Below are 19,893 nucleotides of genomic sequence, written 5' to 3'. Positions count from 1 at the left end.
CCATCCCAGCAACGCCCTAGCGAACCGCACGTGGCAGCTTACAAGGCCAGGCCCGATTCTGGGCCCGCCGCCCGCCCACCATTTTGGAGCCGGGCAGGGGAACTCGTGCTAAATCTAATCCCCTTCCTTGCACACCCTTTCCTAGGCGCTGATCTCAAGTTTGGGGAAAGAAGGAAGGAAAGAGGGAAGAGAGGATGCTATCTGCCCCATTACTGGGAGAAGTCTGCCCTTCCTGCAGGACGAGCCGTTACGCAGAATTCACCGTTCATGCCAGAGCCCTAACTCAAGATGGCGGCGTAGAGGCTACGCTAGAAAGGAAAAGGAATCGAGAGCCGAGGCTGGCCACGTGACCACTCTCCCGCGCCTGGCTCCGAGTCTCAGTTTTAAGGAGCCACTGTTCATAAAGACGAAGGTGGGTGAGGGGCGGAGCGAGGAATGGCAGCGGCAGTGCATGACGGACACCGTCGCTCCGTCCCTCCAACCTTCGGCTAGGTCTGGTATGTGGGACACGATAAAACTACTAGTCTAGAGAAAGCTCGCTGGACTGCCGCCCGCCACGTCGTGGCGCCGCAAGGAGCTGTCAAAAGGCTGCGGCCCACGAAAGGTACAAACAGGGCCCTGCCTCCCGTCCAGCCTCCAACTGCTGCGAGGGCTTTAAACTGACTGCACTGTTAGAGCGCACGCTGTGACCCCGTTTCCTCCCAGTCAGCCGCAGCACGGGCTCCCTTCCCGGTTTTACGCTCCTACGTCCTCCCGCAGTCGCGAGTACGCGCACGTTCTCCTGTGGCGGCGAGTGCTCATCCATTGGGCGCCAAATTCTTTCTTCCCGCTGCCGCGTAATCCAGGGCTCTGTAAATGCTACCTGTTATTATTGTAGAGTCATTAACGGCGCCCGAAGAAGGTCACCTGCGTACCGTCCTCGGCAGCTTTGTCCTCTCCCAGGATTGGGGCCCATATTTGTAGCTGTCGCCGTAGCGGTGAGGGACGATTAACCCCCTCCCAGGTGTGTTTAATAGTAACAACCACTTTCCAGCTCCCGCCTTCAGGCCTTTGCCCTGCGGTTTCCCAAAGCCCTTTCTTCCGCTTCTCTCGGGATATAGCACCCTGCAAAGAACAGCTCAGGTGCCGTCCCCTGTAGGAGACTTTTTCTGACACTTCCCCCACCTAAGCTCTTAGCGTGCTCTCCCTCCTGAAATTACTTCGTAGAAACTTTGTATTTACTTAATTGTGTATATGTTGTATTCTCTGAGTAGAATGTAGAACTACCCTTTGAGAACAAAGACTTTCCATCTTGTCTCTCTTCTCATTGCTTTGCACAGTCCTATTAATTGTCTTTTTATGATAATGAATATATTTTATATGACATTTTAAGGTTTGCACAACGAGTTACAAATATCTCTTTTTATCCTCACAATAGCCGTGGAAAGTAAGTGCTATTATTATCCCAAACAGGCAGATTTTAAGTGATTTGTCCCCGGTAAAATGACTGGTGTCTGAGGCTGGATTTTAATTAATTTGAACTCAGGTATTTCGGATTCCCAGGTCTACGTGGCTGATGCACCTATCTGCCTTCTAACTTATGTAACTGACATATAGTGCTTTAACATTTTCAAAGTATGCATATGCAGTTGATGATATGATTTGAGCCTCACCAACAATCCTGTGAGTTAGCTACTATAGACACTGTCATCCTCTGAGGCTCAGAGAAATGGTCACAATGCTAGTGTCAGAAGTGGAATTTAAAACACAATTCCAAGGCCACTGTGCCTAGCCCATGGTAAGCACCAATTGTTTGCTCTTGTTATTTTTATTATTATTCCAAACAGACTTTCTGGTTAACTCTTTCACAGATCATTGCCTCTCAACTCAACAAAACATCAAATACTTGCTATGTACAAACTGGGTTTCTTTCTTTTCCTCATAAATGACACTATCTCCTTTCTTCATGCCTTTGCACTGGCTGTTTCCCATGCCTAGAATGCATTCCCTCTTCACCCATGCCCCTTGTTTTCACCAGAACTCTGCTCAGTCACCACCTTATACATGAAATCTTTCCTTATTCCCTAAGCTCTTCATTCCCTCTCGCTACCCCGACAAAAAAAAATTATCTTCTATAAATTTTGTATATATTTATGAGTTGTCTCTCCCATTAAATGTAAGTTCCTCAAAAAGTCTAGGAACTGGGTTTTGTTTGTTTGAGGGGAGAGAGAAAGTCATCATTTTAACCTCAGGTCAGTACTGTGTCTTAACAGAGTAGGCACTTAATATACTTTGCTGGGGCACCAGATAAAAGAAGTAAAGTTGGAAGACAGTTTAGAGCTCATCTAAACCAGCTTCCTCGTTTTACAGTTAGTGCCACTTTGTCTTAAACTCTCTTCAAATGTTTTAGTTTCCTCATACATAAAATGAAGATAGATCATGTAATCTATGATCTGGCTTTTCCAGCTTTGAAATTTTACGATTCTGTGAGTATTGGGAAATTCGTGTCATGTACTCTAAGAACCAAGCAACAGCTATCTGCTGATTCTGAAATTTGCCCAGTGATCACAGAGCACACTCGAGGTATCTGTCTTTTTGCATGATTTGCAGAGAGGCAAGATCAACTGAATGATCAACATGAATGGTTCATTGCCCTGAAAAGTTTTGCTAAGTAGGAGTGCTAGCGTGGAAAATTACTAGGAAAATATTAAAATGCTTTGTTGAATCTTACTTTCTTCAGTTTCTATTTCTATTAGTCAAAATACTGATCACTAACATTACTTTTTCTCTTTCATAGGACACTCTGAAAAAACCCATTGACATTTGAAGTAAAAGAGGGAGAACTTTGGAACAAATTATATTCCATATAAAGTTAGAGCCTAAAAAATGCAGTCACTATCAAGCATATGCAAGAAACTTGGAAGATCAAGTAGGTTCTTTGTAGAACTAGCTCCTTCTGTGGGTTTCTCTACTTCGTGTTACTTTTGTAGCCAGAAGAAGAAAAAAAACCCTTATCAAGAAGTTGACCAAAACAAATACTCTAATTTAATACGTTCTATTATATCAACCAAAATTAGTTCTCAGACACCAGAATCATTGTTTCAAGAAGATGATTTATTATATGGACCTGTGAGTGAATGTAAGGTCCAAGAGCAAGAATCAGGACCAATAAAAAATACAATTCTTCTCCTCAATCCAGAAAAAAGAAATGGATCAAACACTCTAACTGATTCCTCAGTTCCTTTGAAAATACCATTGCAAAAGAATAAAATGCCTAGTGTTACTAGAATCCTTCAGCAAACCATGACAGCAAAACAAATCTTAACCCTAGAGAGGTGGAAACAGAAAATGATTCTGGAGCTGGGAGAGGATGGCTTTGCAGAATATACTTCAGGTAATTCTACTCTATTTCTGTACTAGTTATATTTTCTAGAATATATAGTGCTATTATATATCGAATATAAGAATGTTTTTATTCTGTGATGATAAGAAGGAAACCATTTTTTAAATGTTGCTTAAAATCCATGGCAAATTTCCATATTAGAATTGCTTATTTTCCATGATTTGGAATAGGAACTGGACGTGTGATTTCATTTTTATATGAAACTACCGATTAAGGAAAACTCCTATTAATGCAATTTGGCACCTTCTTTTCCACATGTAATGTTAAAGCAAAAGTATGAAACACCCAGCCCACAATACTCCCCAAATATTGCCCAAACCAGGTTAAATTGTCTCTATCTGATTTTAATGTGTTGATGTATTAATAAAAAATAAATACATGAACATATGTGGTTTTCCAAGTCAATATGCAGCCCATAGGGTTCCTTATGTGACCTCATTTCTATTTGAGGCTGACACCATTGTCTTAGAGAGTTGTTCCTAGCACTCAGAGGTTAATTGACATCCCCAAACTGTCAGAGGCAGAACCCAGTGCTTCCTGGCTAGAAGAACAGCTTTCTATCCACTGTGCCGTGGTGCCTTCCCATGATTAAAAGAAACTTTTTCAGCTGTTCACATTGCATAATATTCAAGATAATAGGAAATAAACCCTTTTTAATTCTAATTAAATTGGCTGTAATATCATTGAAAACACTGTCAATAAACCATAACACATAGTCTGAATTCACATCTTGGTAATATCATGCTAACCTTTCAAATTTAACATCTTATTGAAAATAGGTAAACTAATTTACAATATTACTGTTGCAGCTCCTAGGGCATACTTTGAATGCTAAGTATCAGCCTTAGCAGGATTTTGAAGGCAAAAGTATCTTTCAGCAACAGAAATTCTGTTTGGATAAGTGAATACCCCAGCAAATAATAACAATGGAAGCAGAGAGAAAACTGATTATCAGACCACTAGGGAGGCAACTGTAAAAGGAATCAAGAATCATCAAGTCATCCAGATTTAGAGATGGAGGGGACCTTAGATAGTCACAAATCCAACCTTCTCATTTAACAATTTAGGAAATGAAGGGAAGAACTTAAGTATCTTGCCTGAGGTCACAAGTGAGTGGAGGCAGGATTTGCACACAAGTTCTCTGCATTATTATTTATGCTCTTCCATACTAGCTTTCTGAACAGGAATGACCTTCCCCCCCCCCTTTAATTCTGAAGAGTACACATTGCTACTGCCCTCTCTGGATGTGAGAGTACTGGGATAAACAATTTTAAAAATGAGAAATACCCAAATTCTATTTACATTTAACCTAAGTTGCTTAAATTTATATCTGCTCTAGGATCCGCCAAATCTGTCTTCATAATTATAAATGAAATTTCCTTGCCCTAGTCCATGCAACTGTACCACTTATCTTACCTTCTACTTATACTGCTCTAAGACACTGACCATCACTCTTATTTATTGGATTTGATAAGATAAACATTTATTAAGCACCTATTACAGGAATGACCTTTTAAGTGATCGTCATCCTTCTCCAGGTGGCACTACTGACTCATTTATCTCCTTGGGACTTTCTCTACATGCCACAACAATTTCTTCACCCTAAAAGCTCACTGTACCCTTGGAGTACTTCTCACACTGGAAGTACTCTTTGCCCCTTACGCCTCACCTTCTGATTAGCAGGTTCCTCCCAGAGGGTGGCTTAGACCTCTTTAAAATGAACCCTTATCAAGAAGTCAACCAAGGCAAATACTCTAACTTAATTCATTGTATTGTATCAACCAGAATTAGTTCTCAGACACCAGAATCACTGTTGTAAGAAGATGATTTGTTTTATGGACCTGTGATTAAATATAAGGTCCAAGAGCAAGAATCAGGACCAAAAGTTGCACAAAAATACAATTCTTCTCCTCAATCCAGAAAAAAGAAATGGATCAAGCCCACTCTAACAGAGTCTAACTGATTCCTCAGTTCCTTTGAAAATGACTTTGCAAAAGAATAAAATGCCTAGTGTCGCTGGAATCCTTCAGCAGACCATGACAGCCAAACACTGTCTTCATCCTTCTGCAGGTTGCCCTGCACTGTGCCTGGAATGTAATAAGTGCTCAATAAATGACTGTGACTGTCATCTTCTGCTTGGAGACCTCAGTAATGGGGAATTTTTCTCCTGAGGCATCCTGTTCCACTTTTGAACCGTTTTGACTGTTAAGAATTATAACTAGTAGAAATCTCTCTCTTTCTCTCTAACTTTGACCTAGCTCTCTGGGAATAAGCAGAACATATCCAATCCCTCTCACACATTATTATTCTCTGAATAGAAGAAAACTATAAGAGGGAAGGGGAGAAAATTTAAAACTCAAAATCTTATGGAAGTGAATGTTAAAAATGAAAAATTATTTAAAAAAATAAAATAAAATCACAAAAAAAATTTTAAAAAAGAAAAAAACTATAGTGCTCCTACCCCAAATTCAGTTTAGTTTTGCAGACATTTGTTAAGCAGCTACTTTATGCCAGCACTGGAGATACAAAGACAATAATGTTCCTGCCCACAATAAGTTGACGTTCTTTTGGGGGAAATACAGTAAGAACACAAGCAGGTTAATGAAAGCCATTTTGAGTATGAGTCTAATACCAGAAAATGTGGGGATAAGCAGAGACTTTCAGGAGTTCACATCTGAGATAAGCCTTGAAAAAGATGTTTAGTCAGTTAAGAGTATTAAGTGTGCGTTATGTGCCTGGCACTGTACTAAGCCTTGGGGATACAAAGAAAGGCAAAGGACTATCCCTGCCCTCGTTGGAGCTCACAATCTAATGGATTTAGAAAGGTGAAGTGAATTCCTCTCCCTTTCTCCCTTCCTCCCCCCACCCCCCAAACTCCTCCTTAGAACTATAGAGACAGCCTGAGGTGGGAGATGAAATGTTATATTCAGGGAAGAATTAACAGTCCAATTTAACTGAATGTAGGATCAAATTTTTAGAGCCATCTAGTACAATCCCCACATACAGATGAAAAAACTAGCACAAAAAGGCTTAGGGGGCCCAGGGTCATAAAGCTTGCAAGAGATTTGTGTGGTATTTGAACACAGGTTATCTGACTCCAAATTCTAGACTCTTTCTCCTGTACCATGCAGGGGAATAACAAGAAATTAAGCTCTGTCCTAGGACCTTCTGTCTATACAGACTCTCTTGATCACATCTGCTTTCACGAGTTTAATTATCTGTATGCATTTTGACTCCTAAATCTATATATCCAGTCCTGTTCTCTCATAGACTCCAGTCATGCATAACCAACAACTTGCTGGACATCCCACATGTAGATACTGTAGGCATTTCAAACACATGGCCAAAATGGAACTAATTTCCTAAAATATTCTTCTCCCAAACGTCTGTGTTCTGCTGTGGGCACCACAAATCGTTTTTGTGTTGCAGGGTCTTGACCCCAGAGTTCTCTTGAGCTGTCTCCTCTCCCTCCTGTCTCATATTCAAACAATTCCTAAGTTCTTTTAGTTCCATCTTCACAAGATCTCTCAAGATCCCCCTCTCTCCATTCACCTGACAGCCTCTTCATTATCACCTGTCACCTAGACGTTTGCATAAGTCATCTCCCCGCTTTGAGTCTGTCCCCTCTCCAGTCCATCCTCCACAGAGCAGTCAATAGCCCTAAAAAACCGACCCGACCATGTCACACCTCGACTCAAAAATCTGAAGTGATTCCCCAGGATAAAGTACAAAGTTCTCAGCCGGAGTATTTAAAACTCCACAAGGTACCAGTCCAGTAATATTTTATATTAATTACTCTTTACAAAATCTGTTCCAGGGAAACTGACCCTCCCTAGCTGTATACGATTCCATTTCCCATTTCCTTTGCACATGTGGCCCCTCCTCAGTGCTACCTCTTACAATCCATACTTTCCTTCATTTGTTAAACGGCAGTAATAACAGCACCTTTCTCACAAGGTGATGAGGATTAAATGAGACACGACACAAATTGATGACCTTTAAGCACTATGTAAATATTAGCTATTAAGGAAAAGACAGACTAACAACTGCAGGACTGAGGAAAGGCTGTGCTCAAAGTCTAAGAGGTAGAGGTGAAGAGAGACAGTGTGCTAGATAGGGGCCATTTACATTCCATTGATCCAGCCCAGCTTTCACTGTCCCCCCTAAACCTTGGTACCCAGAACAAAACGCAATCAGGTGCTCCTTATTAGGGCCTGGCCTGGTTTCTGTTTTCCTAGGATCAGCCCCAGCATTGGGCAAAAAAAGTAGTGTTCTTTTTTTGTGAACATAGGCATACCTAGAATGCTCTTTCTTCAACCCTTACATACCTAGGACCCAGAACAAACAGAGATATGTTTAGAGCTGACATGCTTTTTAAACTTAAACAATTCCCTAATTACCAGTTTACCATTCAGTGTTTGGAAAGGAGAAGCTAAGGTAACAAGTGCAGATTTCTCCTAGCAATTAGTTTTGATTATTTTAAAAACTTGAAGCTACTGTCAAGGCCCTAGATATGTTTTAAAAGCTAGGTGGCGCAGTAGATAGAGCACCGGCCCTGAAGTCAGGAGGAGCTGAGTTCAAATGTGGCCTCAGACCAAATATTTGACACTTAACTAGCAGTGTGACCATGGGCAAGTCACTTAGCCCCAATTGCCTTTAAAAAAAAAAAAAAAAGTTTTCCTAGTACCTTGATCTCCATATCTGTAAAATGGGGTTTATCTATGGCTGTCATTAGCATATTCATTAATGTTTATGAAGGGACAATTGGATGGTACGGTGGATACAGTGCCAGGCCTGAAGTCAAGAAGACTCATCTTCCTGACTTCAAATCTGGCCTCAGACACCTACTAGCTGTGTGACACTGAGCAAGTCACTTAACCCTGTTTGCCTCAGTTCCTCATCTGCAAAATGAGCTGAAGAAGGAAATGGCAGAACACTACAATATCCTTCCAGAAAAAACCCCAAATGGGATCATGAAGAGTTGGTCATGACTGAAATGACTTAACAATAATAGCAGTTTTAATGACATTCACATTACTAGTAAGAAATAGTTTATAATGTGCTTCAAATAATTGTATAAATTGAAATTATTGTAAATAAATAATTTTGCATATGCCAGGAAAATCTATTTCAAAAAATCCTATCGTGAATCTTTTTGCAAATATTTTTACTCCGTCTAGATTTTCATATTTATCTTCTTTAAAGTGAGATATGAAAGAGGCGTAGTAGATAAAGATGACTTTGAGAGGACCTGGGTTCAAGTCCCACCTTTGATATATACTGGCAATCTGACCCTAGGTGAGTCCTTTATTTAACCAATGCTCTAGGCAAGTTGCCAAGAAAGTATTGACTTGGATTGGTTGAGAGAGTTTCTCCCCCAAGGAATTCCCTATTCAAGTGAATTAACAAGTCCAGTTCCTTTTCCTTAACCATGTCCACCAACATGTTTAAATTTTCAATCATATATTTCACATAAGGGAGCCAGTCTTTGTAATTTCACATGCTAACAGGTCATGGAAATGGTTGGCCAGTGTTGAAGAATGTGTATTTGTCTATAGAGCAAAAGCTAATTAACCATATTTACATATATCATTGTGGAAACAAAAATGCAAGGTGCCTTTAAATATAGTTATAGGTTCAGAATTTGAAAATACTGTATGGTGATTATGATATTCTTTGAAAATAAGTTATTTTCTTATTACATTTCTATATATCTATGTAAATGGATATTTCTCTGTGTCTCTTTTTCTTTCTCCTTGGTTCCATCTTATTGTATATAACTTTGTGCCTCTCAGAGTCTTCTTCATCTGTATTTGTGTCACTTTTTTCTTTCGAAGTTTCTTTTTTCTCTTCCTTTTCTCTTCTTATTCCTGTCTTAGCCAAAATATTTTTTAATTTGTTGTTTTTATTCATACTTTCATGTTCACTATTTTTAACCTTAAAATAGATGAGTGAAATGATTTATATTCTCTCCAAAAAAAACTAAATTAGGTTACTTTTAACTTGTGTGACTTTTTATTTCCCCCCAATGGATAATATTGATAGGAAAAAGGCTTCCCACTCCCTTATTAAGCTTGCACATTCATCCTTTAATTGAATTGCAAACAGAAGCATAATTAATTGATTTTCTTATTTTTCTTCCTATTTTAGCAGGCTCCATTTTATTTTTCCTTTCTATGTGTAAATTCATATTATTATAAAGTATCAGGTGATTCTGTGGCTTTCATCTCTTTCAAAAGTTGTTTGCCATTAGCAGAGGCCTAGTTAGTTCACATTAGAGTGTTCTGATGGAATACTTAAAAATTCTTTTCATTATCTTAAAACAATTCAGAATGATTACAATTTTGAAAATATTCTTAATCCTCTCTGTTCAGGAACTGTTTTTTAAAAAATATTTCTATAATAATTGTGGTTTTAAAATTGTTTTAATAAGGTGTACTTGTTTTAATTAGGGGTTTTTCTTAGTACCAGTTTTGAGGTTTTATTTTTTTCTGTTTTTTTTTTCTCTTAGACATCTTTTTGCAAGGGAAACATTTCCATGAAGCATTAGAAGCCATGCTTTCATCCCAAGAGCAATTAAAGGAATTAGATGAAAAAACTATTAGCTCTGGCTATGTAGCAAGTGTCCAACATGTCTTAAAAGACCTAAGTGGAGTAAGAGCTGTAGAAAGTGCAGTTCATCATGAGACCCTTAAGTATCTGGGCCTAATGGACTGTGTAGCTGAATATCGGTAAGTGCTACATTATAGATATCCATAGCAGCTGGAGAAAAATTAAGTGATATGGATAGCATCATCTCTGCCAAATACTACCTTTTACTTTGTTCATTGTTCCCAAGGCCCTCCTCCTCTTCTCCAGGCTTGTCTCTACCATACCAGAAAACACTGCTTATTCAAGGTAGGAATGAGTGTGATCCATAACAGGGATGTTAGTCTGTGTTAACCTCCTTTTGTTCAAAACCAAAAAAAATTTATTTTAATCAAGGTAATCCCTAAGTAGCCTGAGGAGTAACCCATTCCTTAGCCCTTTCCTCCTGTCTACCAAGCACAGTACCATATCTGAGGTAGTCTACTGTTCACAATAGAACCCTAGACTTAGAAAGAACTAATTTTGACCCTCCCCCCACGCCTGTTAGCTATAGCTGTGTGACTGAGAAAGTCACATGATCTTTCTAAACCTCAGTTTCCTCATCTGTAAAACGGGAAAAACAATAGCCCCTAATCCAGGGTTGTTGTTAGGATGAAATGAGATAATGTAGGTAAAGTGCTTCACAAACTTTAACGTGCTGTATTCTTATCAGTTATTACTCTTGTTATCATCATTAACTGATTAAAGCTCTTGTTCTGAGACTTTAAAATACAAATGACTGGTTCTGCCTGGCACAGACAGCAGAACTTATTTCCTCATGTCTTCCTTTCCTGTTTTCCCAAGGATAATGCTTTGATTTCTTGAGTCAACTCTGTTCTCGGTTCTTCCTCATTTTGTGAGTTAGGCAGAAACCCTGGGCATTATAAAAATTTCCTCTGCCAAATTTTTCTACGTCTCCAAATTCCAGAGATAACTCATCGGAGATCCTCTTCTGTGACCTGACAAAATTGCCATCACTCTGTTTTCTTTTTTCCAGTAAAAGGTATTACTGAAAAGCAGTGGACAGGAGACAAAGTACATGTTGGGGTCTAACCTGATGACAGTGAATCTTAACATACAGTTTAGCGCCTTCTGTAAAAGATTTGAGACAGGATGTCATGAGTTGGGTTATTCAGCAGCTTAAAGACTCAAAAAGGAAGATATTAGCTCCTGGTCTTTTTCTAGATTGCTAGTTTAAACCACTTAACAGGTATGTGCTTCAGTTGGCTTCATCTGCAAAATAAGAACCATCGTTGTTCTTTCATTTCAGACCTATCTGACACTTTATGACCCCATTTGAGGTTTTCTTGGCAAAGATACTGGTGTGGTTTGCCATTTCCTTCTCTAGCTCATTTTACAGATGAGGAACTGAGGCAAAAAGGATTAAGTGACTAGCCCAAAGACACACAGCTAGTAGGTATCTGAGGCCAGATTTGAAGTTGGGAAGATGAGTCTTCCTGACTCCAGACCCAGTACTCTGTCCACTGTGCCACCTAGCTGCCCATACATTATTAATTATTTCAGTGGGATGTTAAGCAGGTTAATTAAAAGAAAAAAAGCTGCGTAAATTATCATACACTCAAAGCCAAAATCTTATAAAGTTTTAATATATTCATACACTGTGGGTATATTTTTAAATTTTTTTTTTACTATGTCATGATCATTGTGAACAGGGAAGTAGAGCAATTTTTATGGGGTAAGATAATATATTTTAATGTCATGGCAAAGTTATTTTCTGAAGAGTGCTTTATAAATCTCAACGATCCAAATATTGTTACAACATATACCGGTATTGACAACAGAAATCCCTTTACTTTAGCAGCCAACAGTCTTTTAGAAGTGGCATGCTCTCTTTTTATTCATTCTCTCCCTCCTGCCCATCTTGAGAAACCATTGCAGTATGAGATGGAACTTTGAGGACCCTTCCAAGAGAAAACTCTCCTAAACCTCATGATTGCATGGTTGGGGGAAAGAAGAGCACAGTGAGGTGCCTCAATCCAAAAGTAACTCTCATTTCAGTAACCCTTTAAAGTTGACAGAGAGCTTTCCTCACAAACCTGTGAGATAAGTAGTGCATGTATTATTATACACAATCTGTAGATGATGGAATTGAGGCTCAGAGAAGTTAAATGATTTACTCAAGATCACAGCTCATGAGTGGCAGAGCTGCTGTTTCAGTGAGGTCCTCTGATTCCAAATCTAATGTTCTTTCCAGATAGCATGCTGTATCAATGTACATACCTATATTTTACTCTAAAATTCTGGCCACTGTGCCTAAGACCACCCTTAGGGAAGGAAGTAAAATGCCCAAAAATAAGCTCAACCCCTAGCATGCTCCCATTAAAATTTTGTTTTTTTTTTTTTTTTGCATTTTAAAAGCTTTCCTCTCTCCAAGCAATCCCTTTAAAAATACAAATATCCTTAGAAATAGAATATCTTAGCTTTTAAAACCTTGGTTAAAAATCAGGATTAGGGAAGATGAAGAAAACTAGATATTTTCTCTGATCCTCCTGACCTCTCAAACCTGTCTAAAATAGAACATAAGTGCAAGGGGTAAAGTGATTTCAGGTATCTCCATGAACCGGGACACCAAGGACCTTAACAAGGTAAAAACATGATGAACTAAGAGCAGAGAAGGCTAATCCATAATCCCTAATGCACTCACTCAGTGCTCCTTCCCCCACTGCCCACCTTATTCAGACAGAGCTGTCCAAGCTCACAGGCTTGCAAGAGCTCACATTCTATCTTCCTCTCAGTGCTGTGGAAAACCAAAAGACTTCAGAAGCTTACTCTGGCTGGGACAGCAGCCTGGCAGCTCAAGCCGAGAACTGAGGAACAAGAGAATGCGAGGCACTCCACTAAGCCTGAGAGAAAGAGCCCAGCATCCAGCTGGAACCAGTTCTGTCCCCCTAGAAGTCACTTAGGACAAACTGAGGCAGATGAAATGTGAACTGCCCGAAATGGGAGGAGGCTGAGATGGCTTTGAGATCCAGCTCTTAGGTAAACCACTATCAAAGGGAAAGGAGTCAAAAAGTGGGCAAGAGGGCAAAATAAATAATTAAAAAACACCGAAATTGCCAAAGATCTCAGGAGGAAGAAAACTCAATTAAACACTTTGAGCATAAGCAAATAAACCAACAGGAAGAAAGTAATAACAGAAAGTAAAATGGCCTCTGGATCAGGGGAAAAAGTACAGGCATCTGTGAATAAATATTTTTAGACAAAGGAAAATGAATCAATACCTGATGAAGCAAAGGAACCTACAGATCAAAAAAAGAGTATGGGACCACAGCAGGATGTTCCTGAATGGCTTAAAAGAGACATAAGAATCATGAAAGCAGAATTTAGGGCTTACACACAGCAGAAATAATTAGCAGAACAGAAAAACTTTAATCCATGGTGATGAGTCTCACCAAAGAAACAGAGAGGATAACTGATTGGGAATGTAAGGGCACAGAAGTAAAGGACCAGCTAGAAGAAGAGAAGCAAAAAAGCGTTAAAGGAAAACATGCTCTCTCTACAAACAAAACATATTGATCTATAAGATCAATAGAGATGACTTAGGACCCAGAGCCAAGCAGGGGCAAAGCAAGAGAATCCTGTCTCAGCATCAGGAAGGAAATTCCTGCAATCCCCCTCTGATGAGCCACTCGATTCTGCCTCAGTCTGTGGGCCAAGAGCTCTGGAAACAGCCTCCGCCCTCAGGCCACGCCGGGACCAGGGCTGGGACAGAGCTTCTCTCTCACCGTGGTCACAGACCTTTCTTACTGATCTTCTTAGTTGACTTTGGCATTTGTGGGTTGAGAAGGCTAGAAACCACAACAACTGCCCATGATTCAGTCCCCTGAAGCCTACTCCAGATTTTTCAGAGGTAAAATATTGATGTAATGATTGTATATGACAGAAGTATTTATTTAAGTCCTTTAGTATACTATGAGAAGATATATAAAATACTTTGGGAATCTGCATCTCACTATATTAACATAGAAAGAGCCAATGATATCATTTGTGTATATTGTGTTAAAGAAAAGACTCGATTTATATTGAAAATGATTCTTTTCATTGGTGCTGCCCATTCATACTCATTTTGGAATGAGTCCATAAATGCTTCATCTGGAATTCTAGTCAGAACAAATATATTTGATAGGTTGAATATATATCAAAATAATGTAAAAACTATTCATAAAGTAATGATGTTAGAATTCCATTGAGTTGTTCTTCATTGTCAGTGTTTCATGTGTATCTCAAAAAAAAATAAGGCATGTATTTTAGATTTGTAAGTTCCATGAAAGCAGGTGCTAGATCTTTCTGTTGATGCTCTGTGTATTGATTCATCTTTAATATAAAATCAAATTTGGGGGGGAAGAATAGAGACGACTTAGGGATAATGGGTCTCCCAGAAAAAGCACAAGTCAAAAAACCTGAACACCATAATGCAAGAAATAATACAAGAAGGCTGTCCAGAACTTCTGAACACAGAAAACAAAGTGCCAATTGAAAGAATCCACAGGTTCCCTCTGCAAAAGACCTGTGCAGCAAGCTCTAACTCACATAGTGGTTAAACTTAACAATTGCAATACAAGCAAAAATTTTTCAAGCAACCAGGAGAAAGGCCTTCAAAAGGAAATTGGAATAACATTAGACTATTCCTTACCCATCAGAAGCCACAGGAGAAAATGGAGTAAGAGTTTTTAAGAATTTTAGTTCATAAGAACTGGAAACAAAGGAGATACCCATTGATTGGGGAATGACCAACATTGTGGTACACAAATACAGTGAACTATTACAGCACCATAAGAAACAATGATGAGGAATCTAGAGATGCATGGGGAAACTTATACAAATTAATGAAGAACAAAGGAAGCAAAACCAGGAAAACAGTATACACAAAGCCTAAGACAATATAAATGGAAAGGATAAAAGAAAAAAAAACTAAATGCTAAGTAAACTAAATTAAAATGATTAAGCTTGACCTAGAAAAGGAGAGGAGAAAATGCACTGCCTTCTCTTCTTTGTAGAGTTTGGGGAAAGTGGGAATGGGACAATGTATATGTTGTCAGACCCACATGTTAGTTTGGATGAACTGCTTTTTCCCTCTCTTTGTTTTTCAATTCTTTGTTAAAAGGGATGGCTCTCCATGTAATGGAGTAGGGGAGGAATATGTTTGGAAATGATGATGTATAAAGAAAAGATGTCAATAAAAAACAAAATTTTTAAAGGACCCTCGTGCACTGTAAGTATATAAGATATTTTGAATTTTGGGAGGCCCTACCTTTTTTTTATTTGTTTTTTATTTTGAACTTAACAAATACCAAATAAAATAGGCATTTCCATATATGTAGTTAAAGAGAAAAAGAGGACTGTCCTAGAAACTGTAAATCTCGATTATGTACAGCTTCTTTTCTTTTTAAATATATAATAAATTCAGCATGTGACTTCCAAATCACTGTCAGGGATTTTTTCTGACCTTCCTTCTTTTCTGCGCATTTTTAAAAAAATCCTTCAATGACTCTATTTTCTTCCTATTCTTTTTCTAGACAATTTTTTTATTGTACGCAATGACTATAACAACATGAATAGAAAGAACAAAAAAAAAGTCAAAATTAAATACTTTGTGATTAGAATGACCAAGCTTGACCCAGAAGAAGAGAACTGAGAATGTACCTCCCTTCCTTCTCTGCAAAGGTTTGGGGCATATACTGTCACATATAGTTGAATTATTTACTTTTTCAGAATTGCCTTTTTTTCACTTTTCCATTTTTGTTCTTTTGAGTTTGAAAAAAATTTATAAACATTTGTTCTCGCTCCCTTTACTTTCCCCTGTTTGGAAAAATGATAATAAAATGAAGAATAAAACTGTCATAACAAATATGCATTGTCCAGCAAGACAAAGTCTCACATTGGTAATGTTTTTCACATCAGGAATTCACTGTGCACATAGTGCTCAGTAATAATAGCTAGCATTTATATAGCTAGAAAGTTTGCAGAGTACTTTACAAAAATCTCATTTTATCCCCAAAACAACCCTGGGAATTAGGTGCTATTGTTATTCCCATTTTACAGATGAGGAAACTGAGGCCCAGAGAAGTCAAATGACTTGCCCAGAGTCACACAGCTAGGAAGTATCTGAGGAAGGATTTGCACACAGGTCTTCCAGACTCTAGGCCTAGCACTCCATCCACTGCATCTGCAGCTGTGTCAGTAAATTTCATTGATAATGATGGACTTTTTCTCTTTTTGGTTTCAGACAAGAAGTACTTCTTTGGAGGCAGCTAGGTGGCACAGTGGATAGAGCTCTAGCCTTGGAGTCAGGAGGACCTGAGTTCAAATCCAGTCTCAGACATATGACACTACTAGCTGTGTGACCCAGGGCAAGTCACTTTCCCCCAATTGCCTCACTAAAAAGCCAAAAAAAAAAAGTACTTCTTTGTCATCATTTTTAGTTTGTAATGATAGAAGTCATGGTTTTTAATTATTCATTCTAATGGACACCTGAAGTAGAAGATAATAACTGACCTATGGTTGGTACTTTAATCTTTATCAAGTACTTTACATACCTTATCTCATTTGATCTTAACTACAACCCTTTGAGGCAGATACTCCAGGTATCATTATCCCCATTTTGCAGATGAGAAAACTCAAGACTAGAATATGACATACCCATCAGTCACATAGCTATTAAGTACACAGGTAATATGTCAAGTTGGGTCTATGCTGTCCTTTTTCTCTCACCCTTTTGTGTGAAAATGAGGCCACACAAAAGAAGTCTTAAGGAAAGAGTAGAGAAGTCAGAATTAAGAGAATGAGGACTTAAAGGAGCAGATGCTGTTACTGTAGCTAGTACTCACATGTGCCCCCCTGCCTGAGGTACTCACCATTGCACCACAGGAAACAAATTACATTATATGCACTGAAAGGCAGCAGCTAATAATTACTTTGAATTGGCGTGTCAAGGAAAGGGTAAAGAGCTTCTCACTGGGAAAAAGGAGCTAGCAAAGTTATTATTAGCAATGTGTCTTTCTTCTCCTAAAAGGATTAAAAACCCAAGGGGAAGAGTCTTTTAAAATGGAATGCATCTTACTGTAAAGAATTGAGACAGACTGCTAAAATGTCATGAGTAATATATAGCAAAGGGCGTGTAGTAAGGGCCTTCATTCCAATATTGTTTTTGCTTAGCAGCCTAACCTGAAAGTCGGGCTTTTGTATTGTTTTCGTTGTAGGGGTAAGCTATGTGTGATCGATTGGAAGACATCAGAGAAACCAAAACCATTTATCCGGAACACATTTGACAACCCTTTACAAGTGGTAGCATATGTTGGAGCCATTAACCACGATGCCAACTATAACTTTGAGGTCAGTCTTTTGACCTGAACTGTAAAGTTTGCTTGGTATTTGTTTAAGGGCTTTGCTTCATTTGTGCTTTATTTCTTCTTTCTTTGTGGTCCCTTATGCTTAATCTCCTTCTTACCTCTCAGTCAATCTGAACCAGTAGCCTTTTCAATAATTTTCATTTCTTTCCTCTGGACTTCTCTACTTATCATCTTCCATTCCAGTCCATCAAGCATTTATTGCTTTCTGCCTATGACACTCCAAAGCCATCGCATTGTCCAGAGTCTTGTGCCCAATACACCTTGGTGAACAGAAAACAACTTGTAGATTGCTTTATTCAGAGCTTAGGTGTTTTTTACCTCGAAGGTGAAGAAAATATGCCAGAACTCTAGGCCTATTTTAGAATTTGCTGAAAATATTATGTGTTCTTTTTTCTCAGGTTCAATGTGGTTTAATTGTGGTGGCCTACAAAGATGGATCCCCTGCTCACACACATTTCATGGACTCAGAGCTCTGTTGTCAATACTGGCCCAAATGGCTGCTTCGACTAGAAAAATATACAGAAAGAGAAAAGAACCAAACCACTCCGAATCCAGACTAGGATATAGGATGATGTTCAAGCCCAGTTTACCCTTTCTCACAGTTTGGGGAAAAATATGCTTTAGTAATTTAGTGAATCCAGGATCTCATTGATGGAAGTACTCCCTCACCCCTTTACTAACTACTAAAATCTAAAAGTGGTAATGCTTAAATGTTGGATTTTTTTTTTTTAATGTTGATAATGGCTACCACATTATCACCAGCTAAGGGAACGCTGATTTTTAGGTGTGAAAACATGGCTCTCCAGTCAGTTCACTGAAACTGAAATGAATGAAAATCTAGACTTTTTAGTTGAAGAGCTATCCATCAATACAAGAAAAACCAGCTATATTACTTTGTCTTGTGTTAATAACACAATCATTATTTCTCTGAAAAGAAAGAAAATTGATTGAACAAAGACTTTAGTTAATCTTGGACTATGTTGTAAAATTTTTTATGTCATTTTCATTCTGAACATTAAAGGACTATATCCTAATGTACCCAGAATGTAGGAGCTCAAGAAGTCTTTGTTGATAGAGTTTAGTGAACAAAGCCTATGCCTAAGTAACATTTGTATTTTTCCCCAACTACCAATGACCACTAATAAAACTTGTAAATTTCGGGCTGTGTGTGATCTATTACATATGTGTGTGCATATGTATATATAAATGTGTATAAATATATACATATGTCTGCATATAAATGTACATATTATATATACTTCAGTGTATTCACTAGTAAATCACTGGGGCAGATCACAATCCATACATGCCTTTTCATCCTATGTAACTCTTGTCCACCAGTCAATTAATAAACATTTATCAAGTACCTGTCATATGCCAAACACTGTGCCAAGTGCTCAGGACACAAAAAGGGGCAAAAGACAGTCCCAGCCCTCAAAGAGCTTACAATCAAATGGGGTAGAAATCATGCAAAAAAGTATATACAAAGCAAGCTAAGTACAGGAGAAATAGGAAATAATTGACAGAGGGAAGACACTAGAATTGAGAAGGATTGGGAAAGGCTTCCTGTAATAGATAGGATTTTATGTTGGGACTTAAAGTAAACCAGGGAAGTCGGTACATGAAGTTGAAGGGAGCATTGCAGACATGGGGGACAGCCAGAGAAAATGCTTGGATCCAAGAGATGGAGTGTCTTGTACATAGATCAATTAAAAGGCCAGTGTCACTAGTTCAATGATAATTCTTCCATAGAATTGAGAGAGGATCCACCCAATGCACTGGAGGCCTTTCTCTAGATTTTTTTTTTATTTACTTTTTGTTAAATGATACATCCTGGAAAAATTATTGAAAAGGCTACTGGTTCAAATACTTATTTAATGAATAATGTGTACTCACTTTAAAAAAAAGTATGTTTGAAAACAATACCAAAATGGAGTTGCTTCTGAATTATCTATCCCACAAGTGTATGTTTCCTACACACATTCTAAAACATTTCCTTTGGCAATAGGCAAGGAGCTGTTCTAAGGACTGCTGCTGGTGCTCTTTTAAAGGAAAAATACCTTTATACTTATGGCTGGGGACTTTTGAGAAACTCTGCAACCTTTATACCTTAATATCCAAAAACTAACAAAAAAATGTCCAGTGCCTTGTTTTGTGTACAGTTTATATACAGAAAAGTTTGGGTCCACATTTTTTCTTCAGTATTTTTTTGGGTCTCCTTTAGCAAGGTGTTAACTGATTTTTCATGATTTTCTTGCATCACTCTCATTTCTCTTCCCAGTTTTTCCTCTACTTCTCTTAACTTGTTTCTCAAAAACTTTTTTGAGCTCTTCATGGCCTGGGACTGATTCATATTTTTTCTTGGAGGCTTTGGACGTAGGAGCTTTGACTTTGTTGTCTTCTGGTTGTATGTTTTGATCTTCTTTGTCACCAAAGAAAGATTCTATGGTCTGACTTTTTTTTGTGCTGTTTGCTCATGATCCCAGCCAATTACTCGAGTTATAAACTCTTTGT

At 38.4% G+C, this 19,893-nt stretch overlaps 1 protein-coding gene across 3 annotated transcripts; it reads left to right on the top strand.

The window, feature by feature from the left end:
• The first annotated feature begins 23 nt into the window (after window positions 1-23).
• On the top strand, window positions 24-18,539 carry MGME1 (mitochondrial genome maintenance exonuclease 1). 3 transcript variants are annotated; one of them, XM_027840274.1, is made up of 5 exons: window positions 24-412; window positions 2,777-3,373; window positions 9,894-10,113; window positions 17,230-17,362; window positions 17,778-18,539. In XM_027840274.1, exons 2-5 carry the CDS (start codon window positions 2,866-2,868, stop codon window positions 17,937-17,939), a joined length of 1,023 nt encoding a protein of 340 aa, XP_027696075.1. In that variant the 5' UTR covers window positions 24-412; window positions 2,777-2,865; the 3' UTR covers window positions 17,940-18,539. The 3 variants fall into 3 exon arrangements, with proteins under 3 accessions (XP_027696075.1, XP_027696074.1, XP_027696073.1); XM_027840273.1 differs by having other exon boundaries at window positions 24-604; XM_027840272.1 differs by lacking the exon at window positions 24-412 and adding an exon at window positions 616-1,003.
• Window positions 18,540-19,893: the final 1,354 nt, after the last annotated feature.

The sequence above is a fragment of the Vombatus ursinus genome, unplaced genomic scaffold (genome assembly GCF_900497805.2).
Source record: "Vombatus ursinus unplaced genomic scaffold, bare-nosed wombat genome assembly UNPS02014841.1, whole genome shotgun sequence".
NCBI classification, from domain to species: domain Eukaryota; kingdom Metazoa; phylum Chordata; class Mammalia; order Diprotodontia; family Vombatidae; genus Vombatus; species Vombatus ursinus.
Note: the sequence above shows the minus strand (reverse complement) of the source record. Positions and strands in the feature narration are given on the sequence as shown.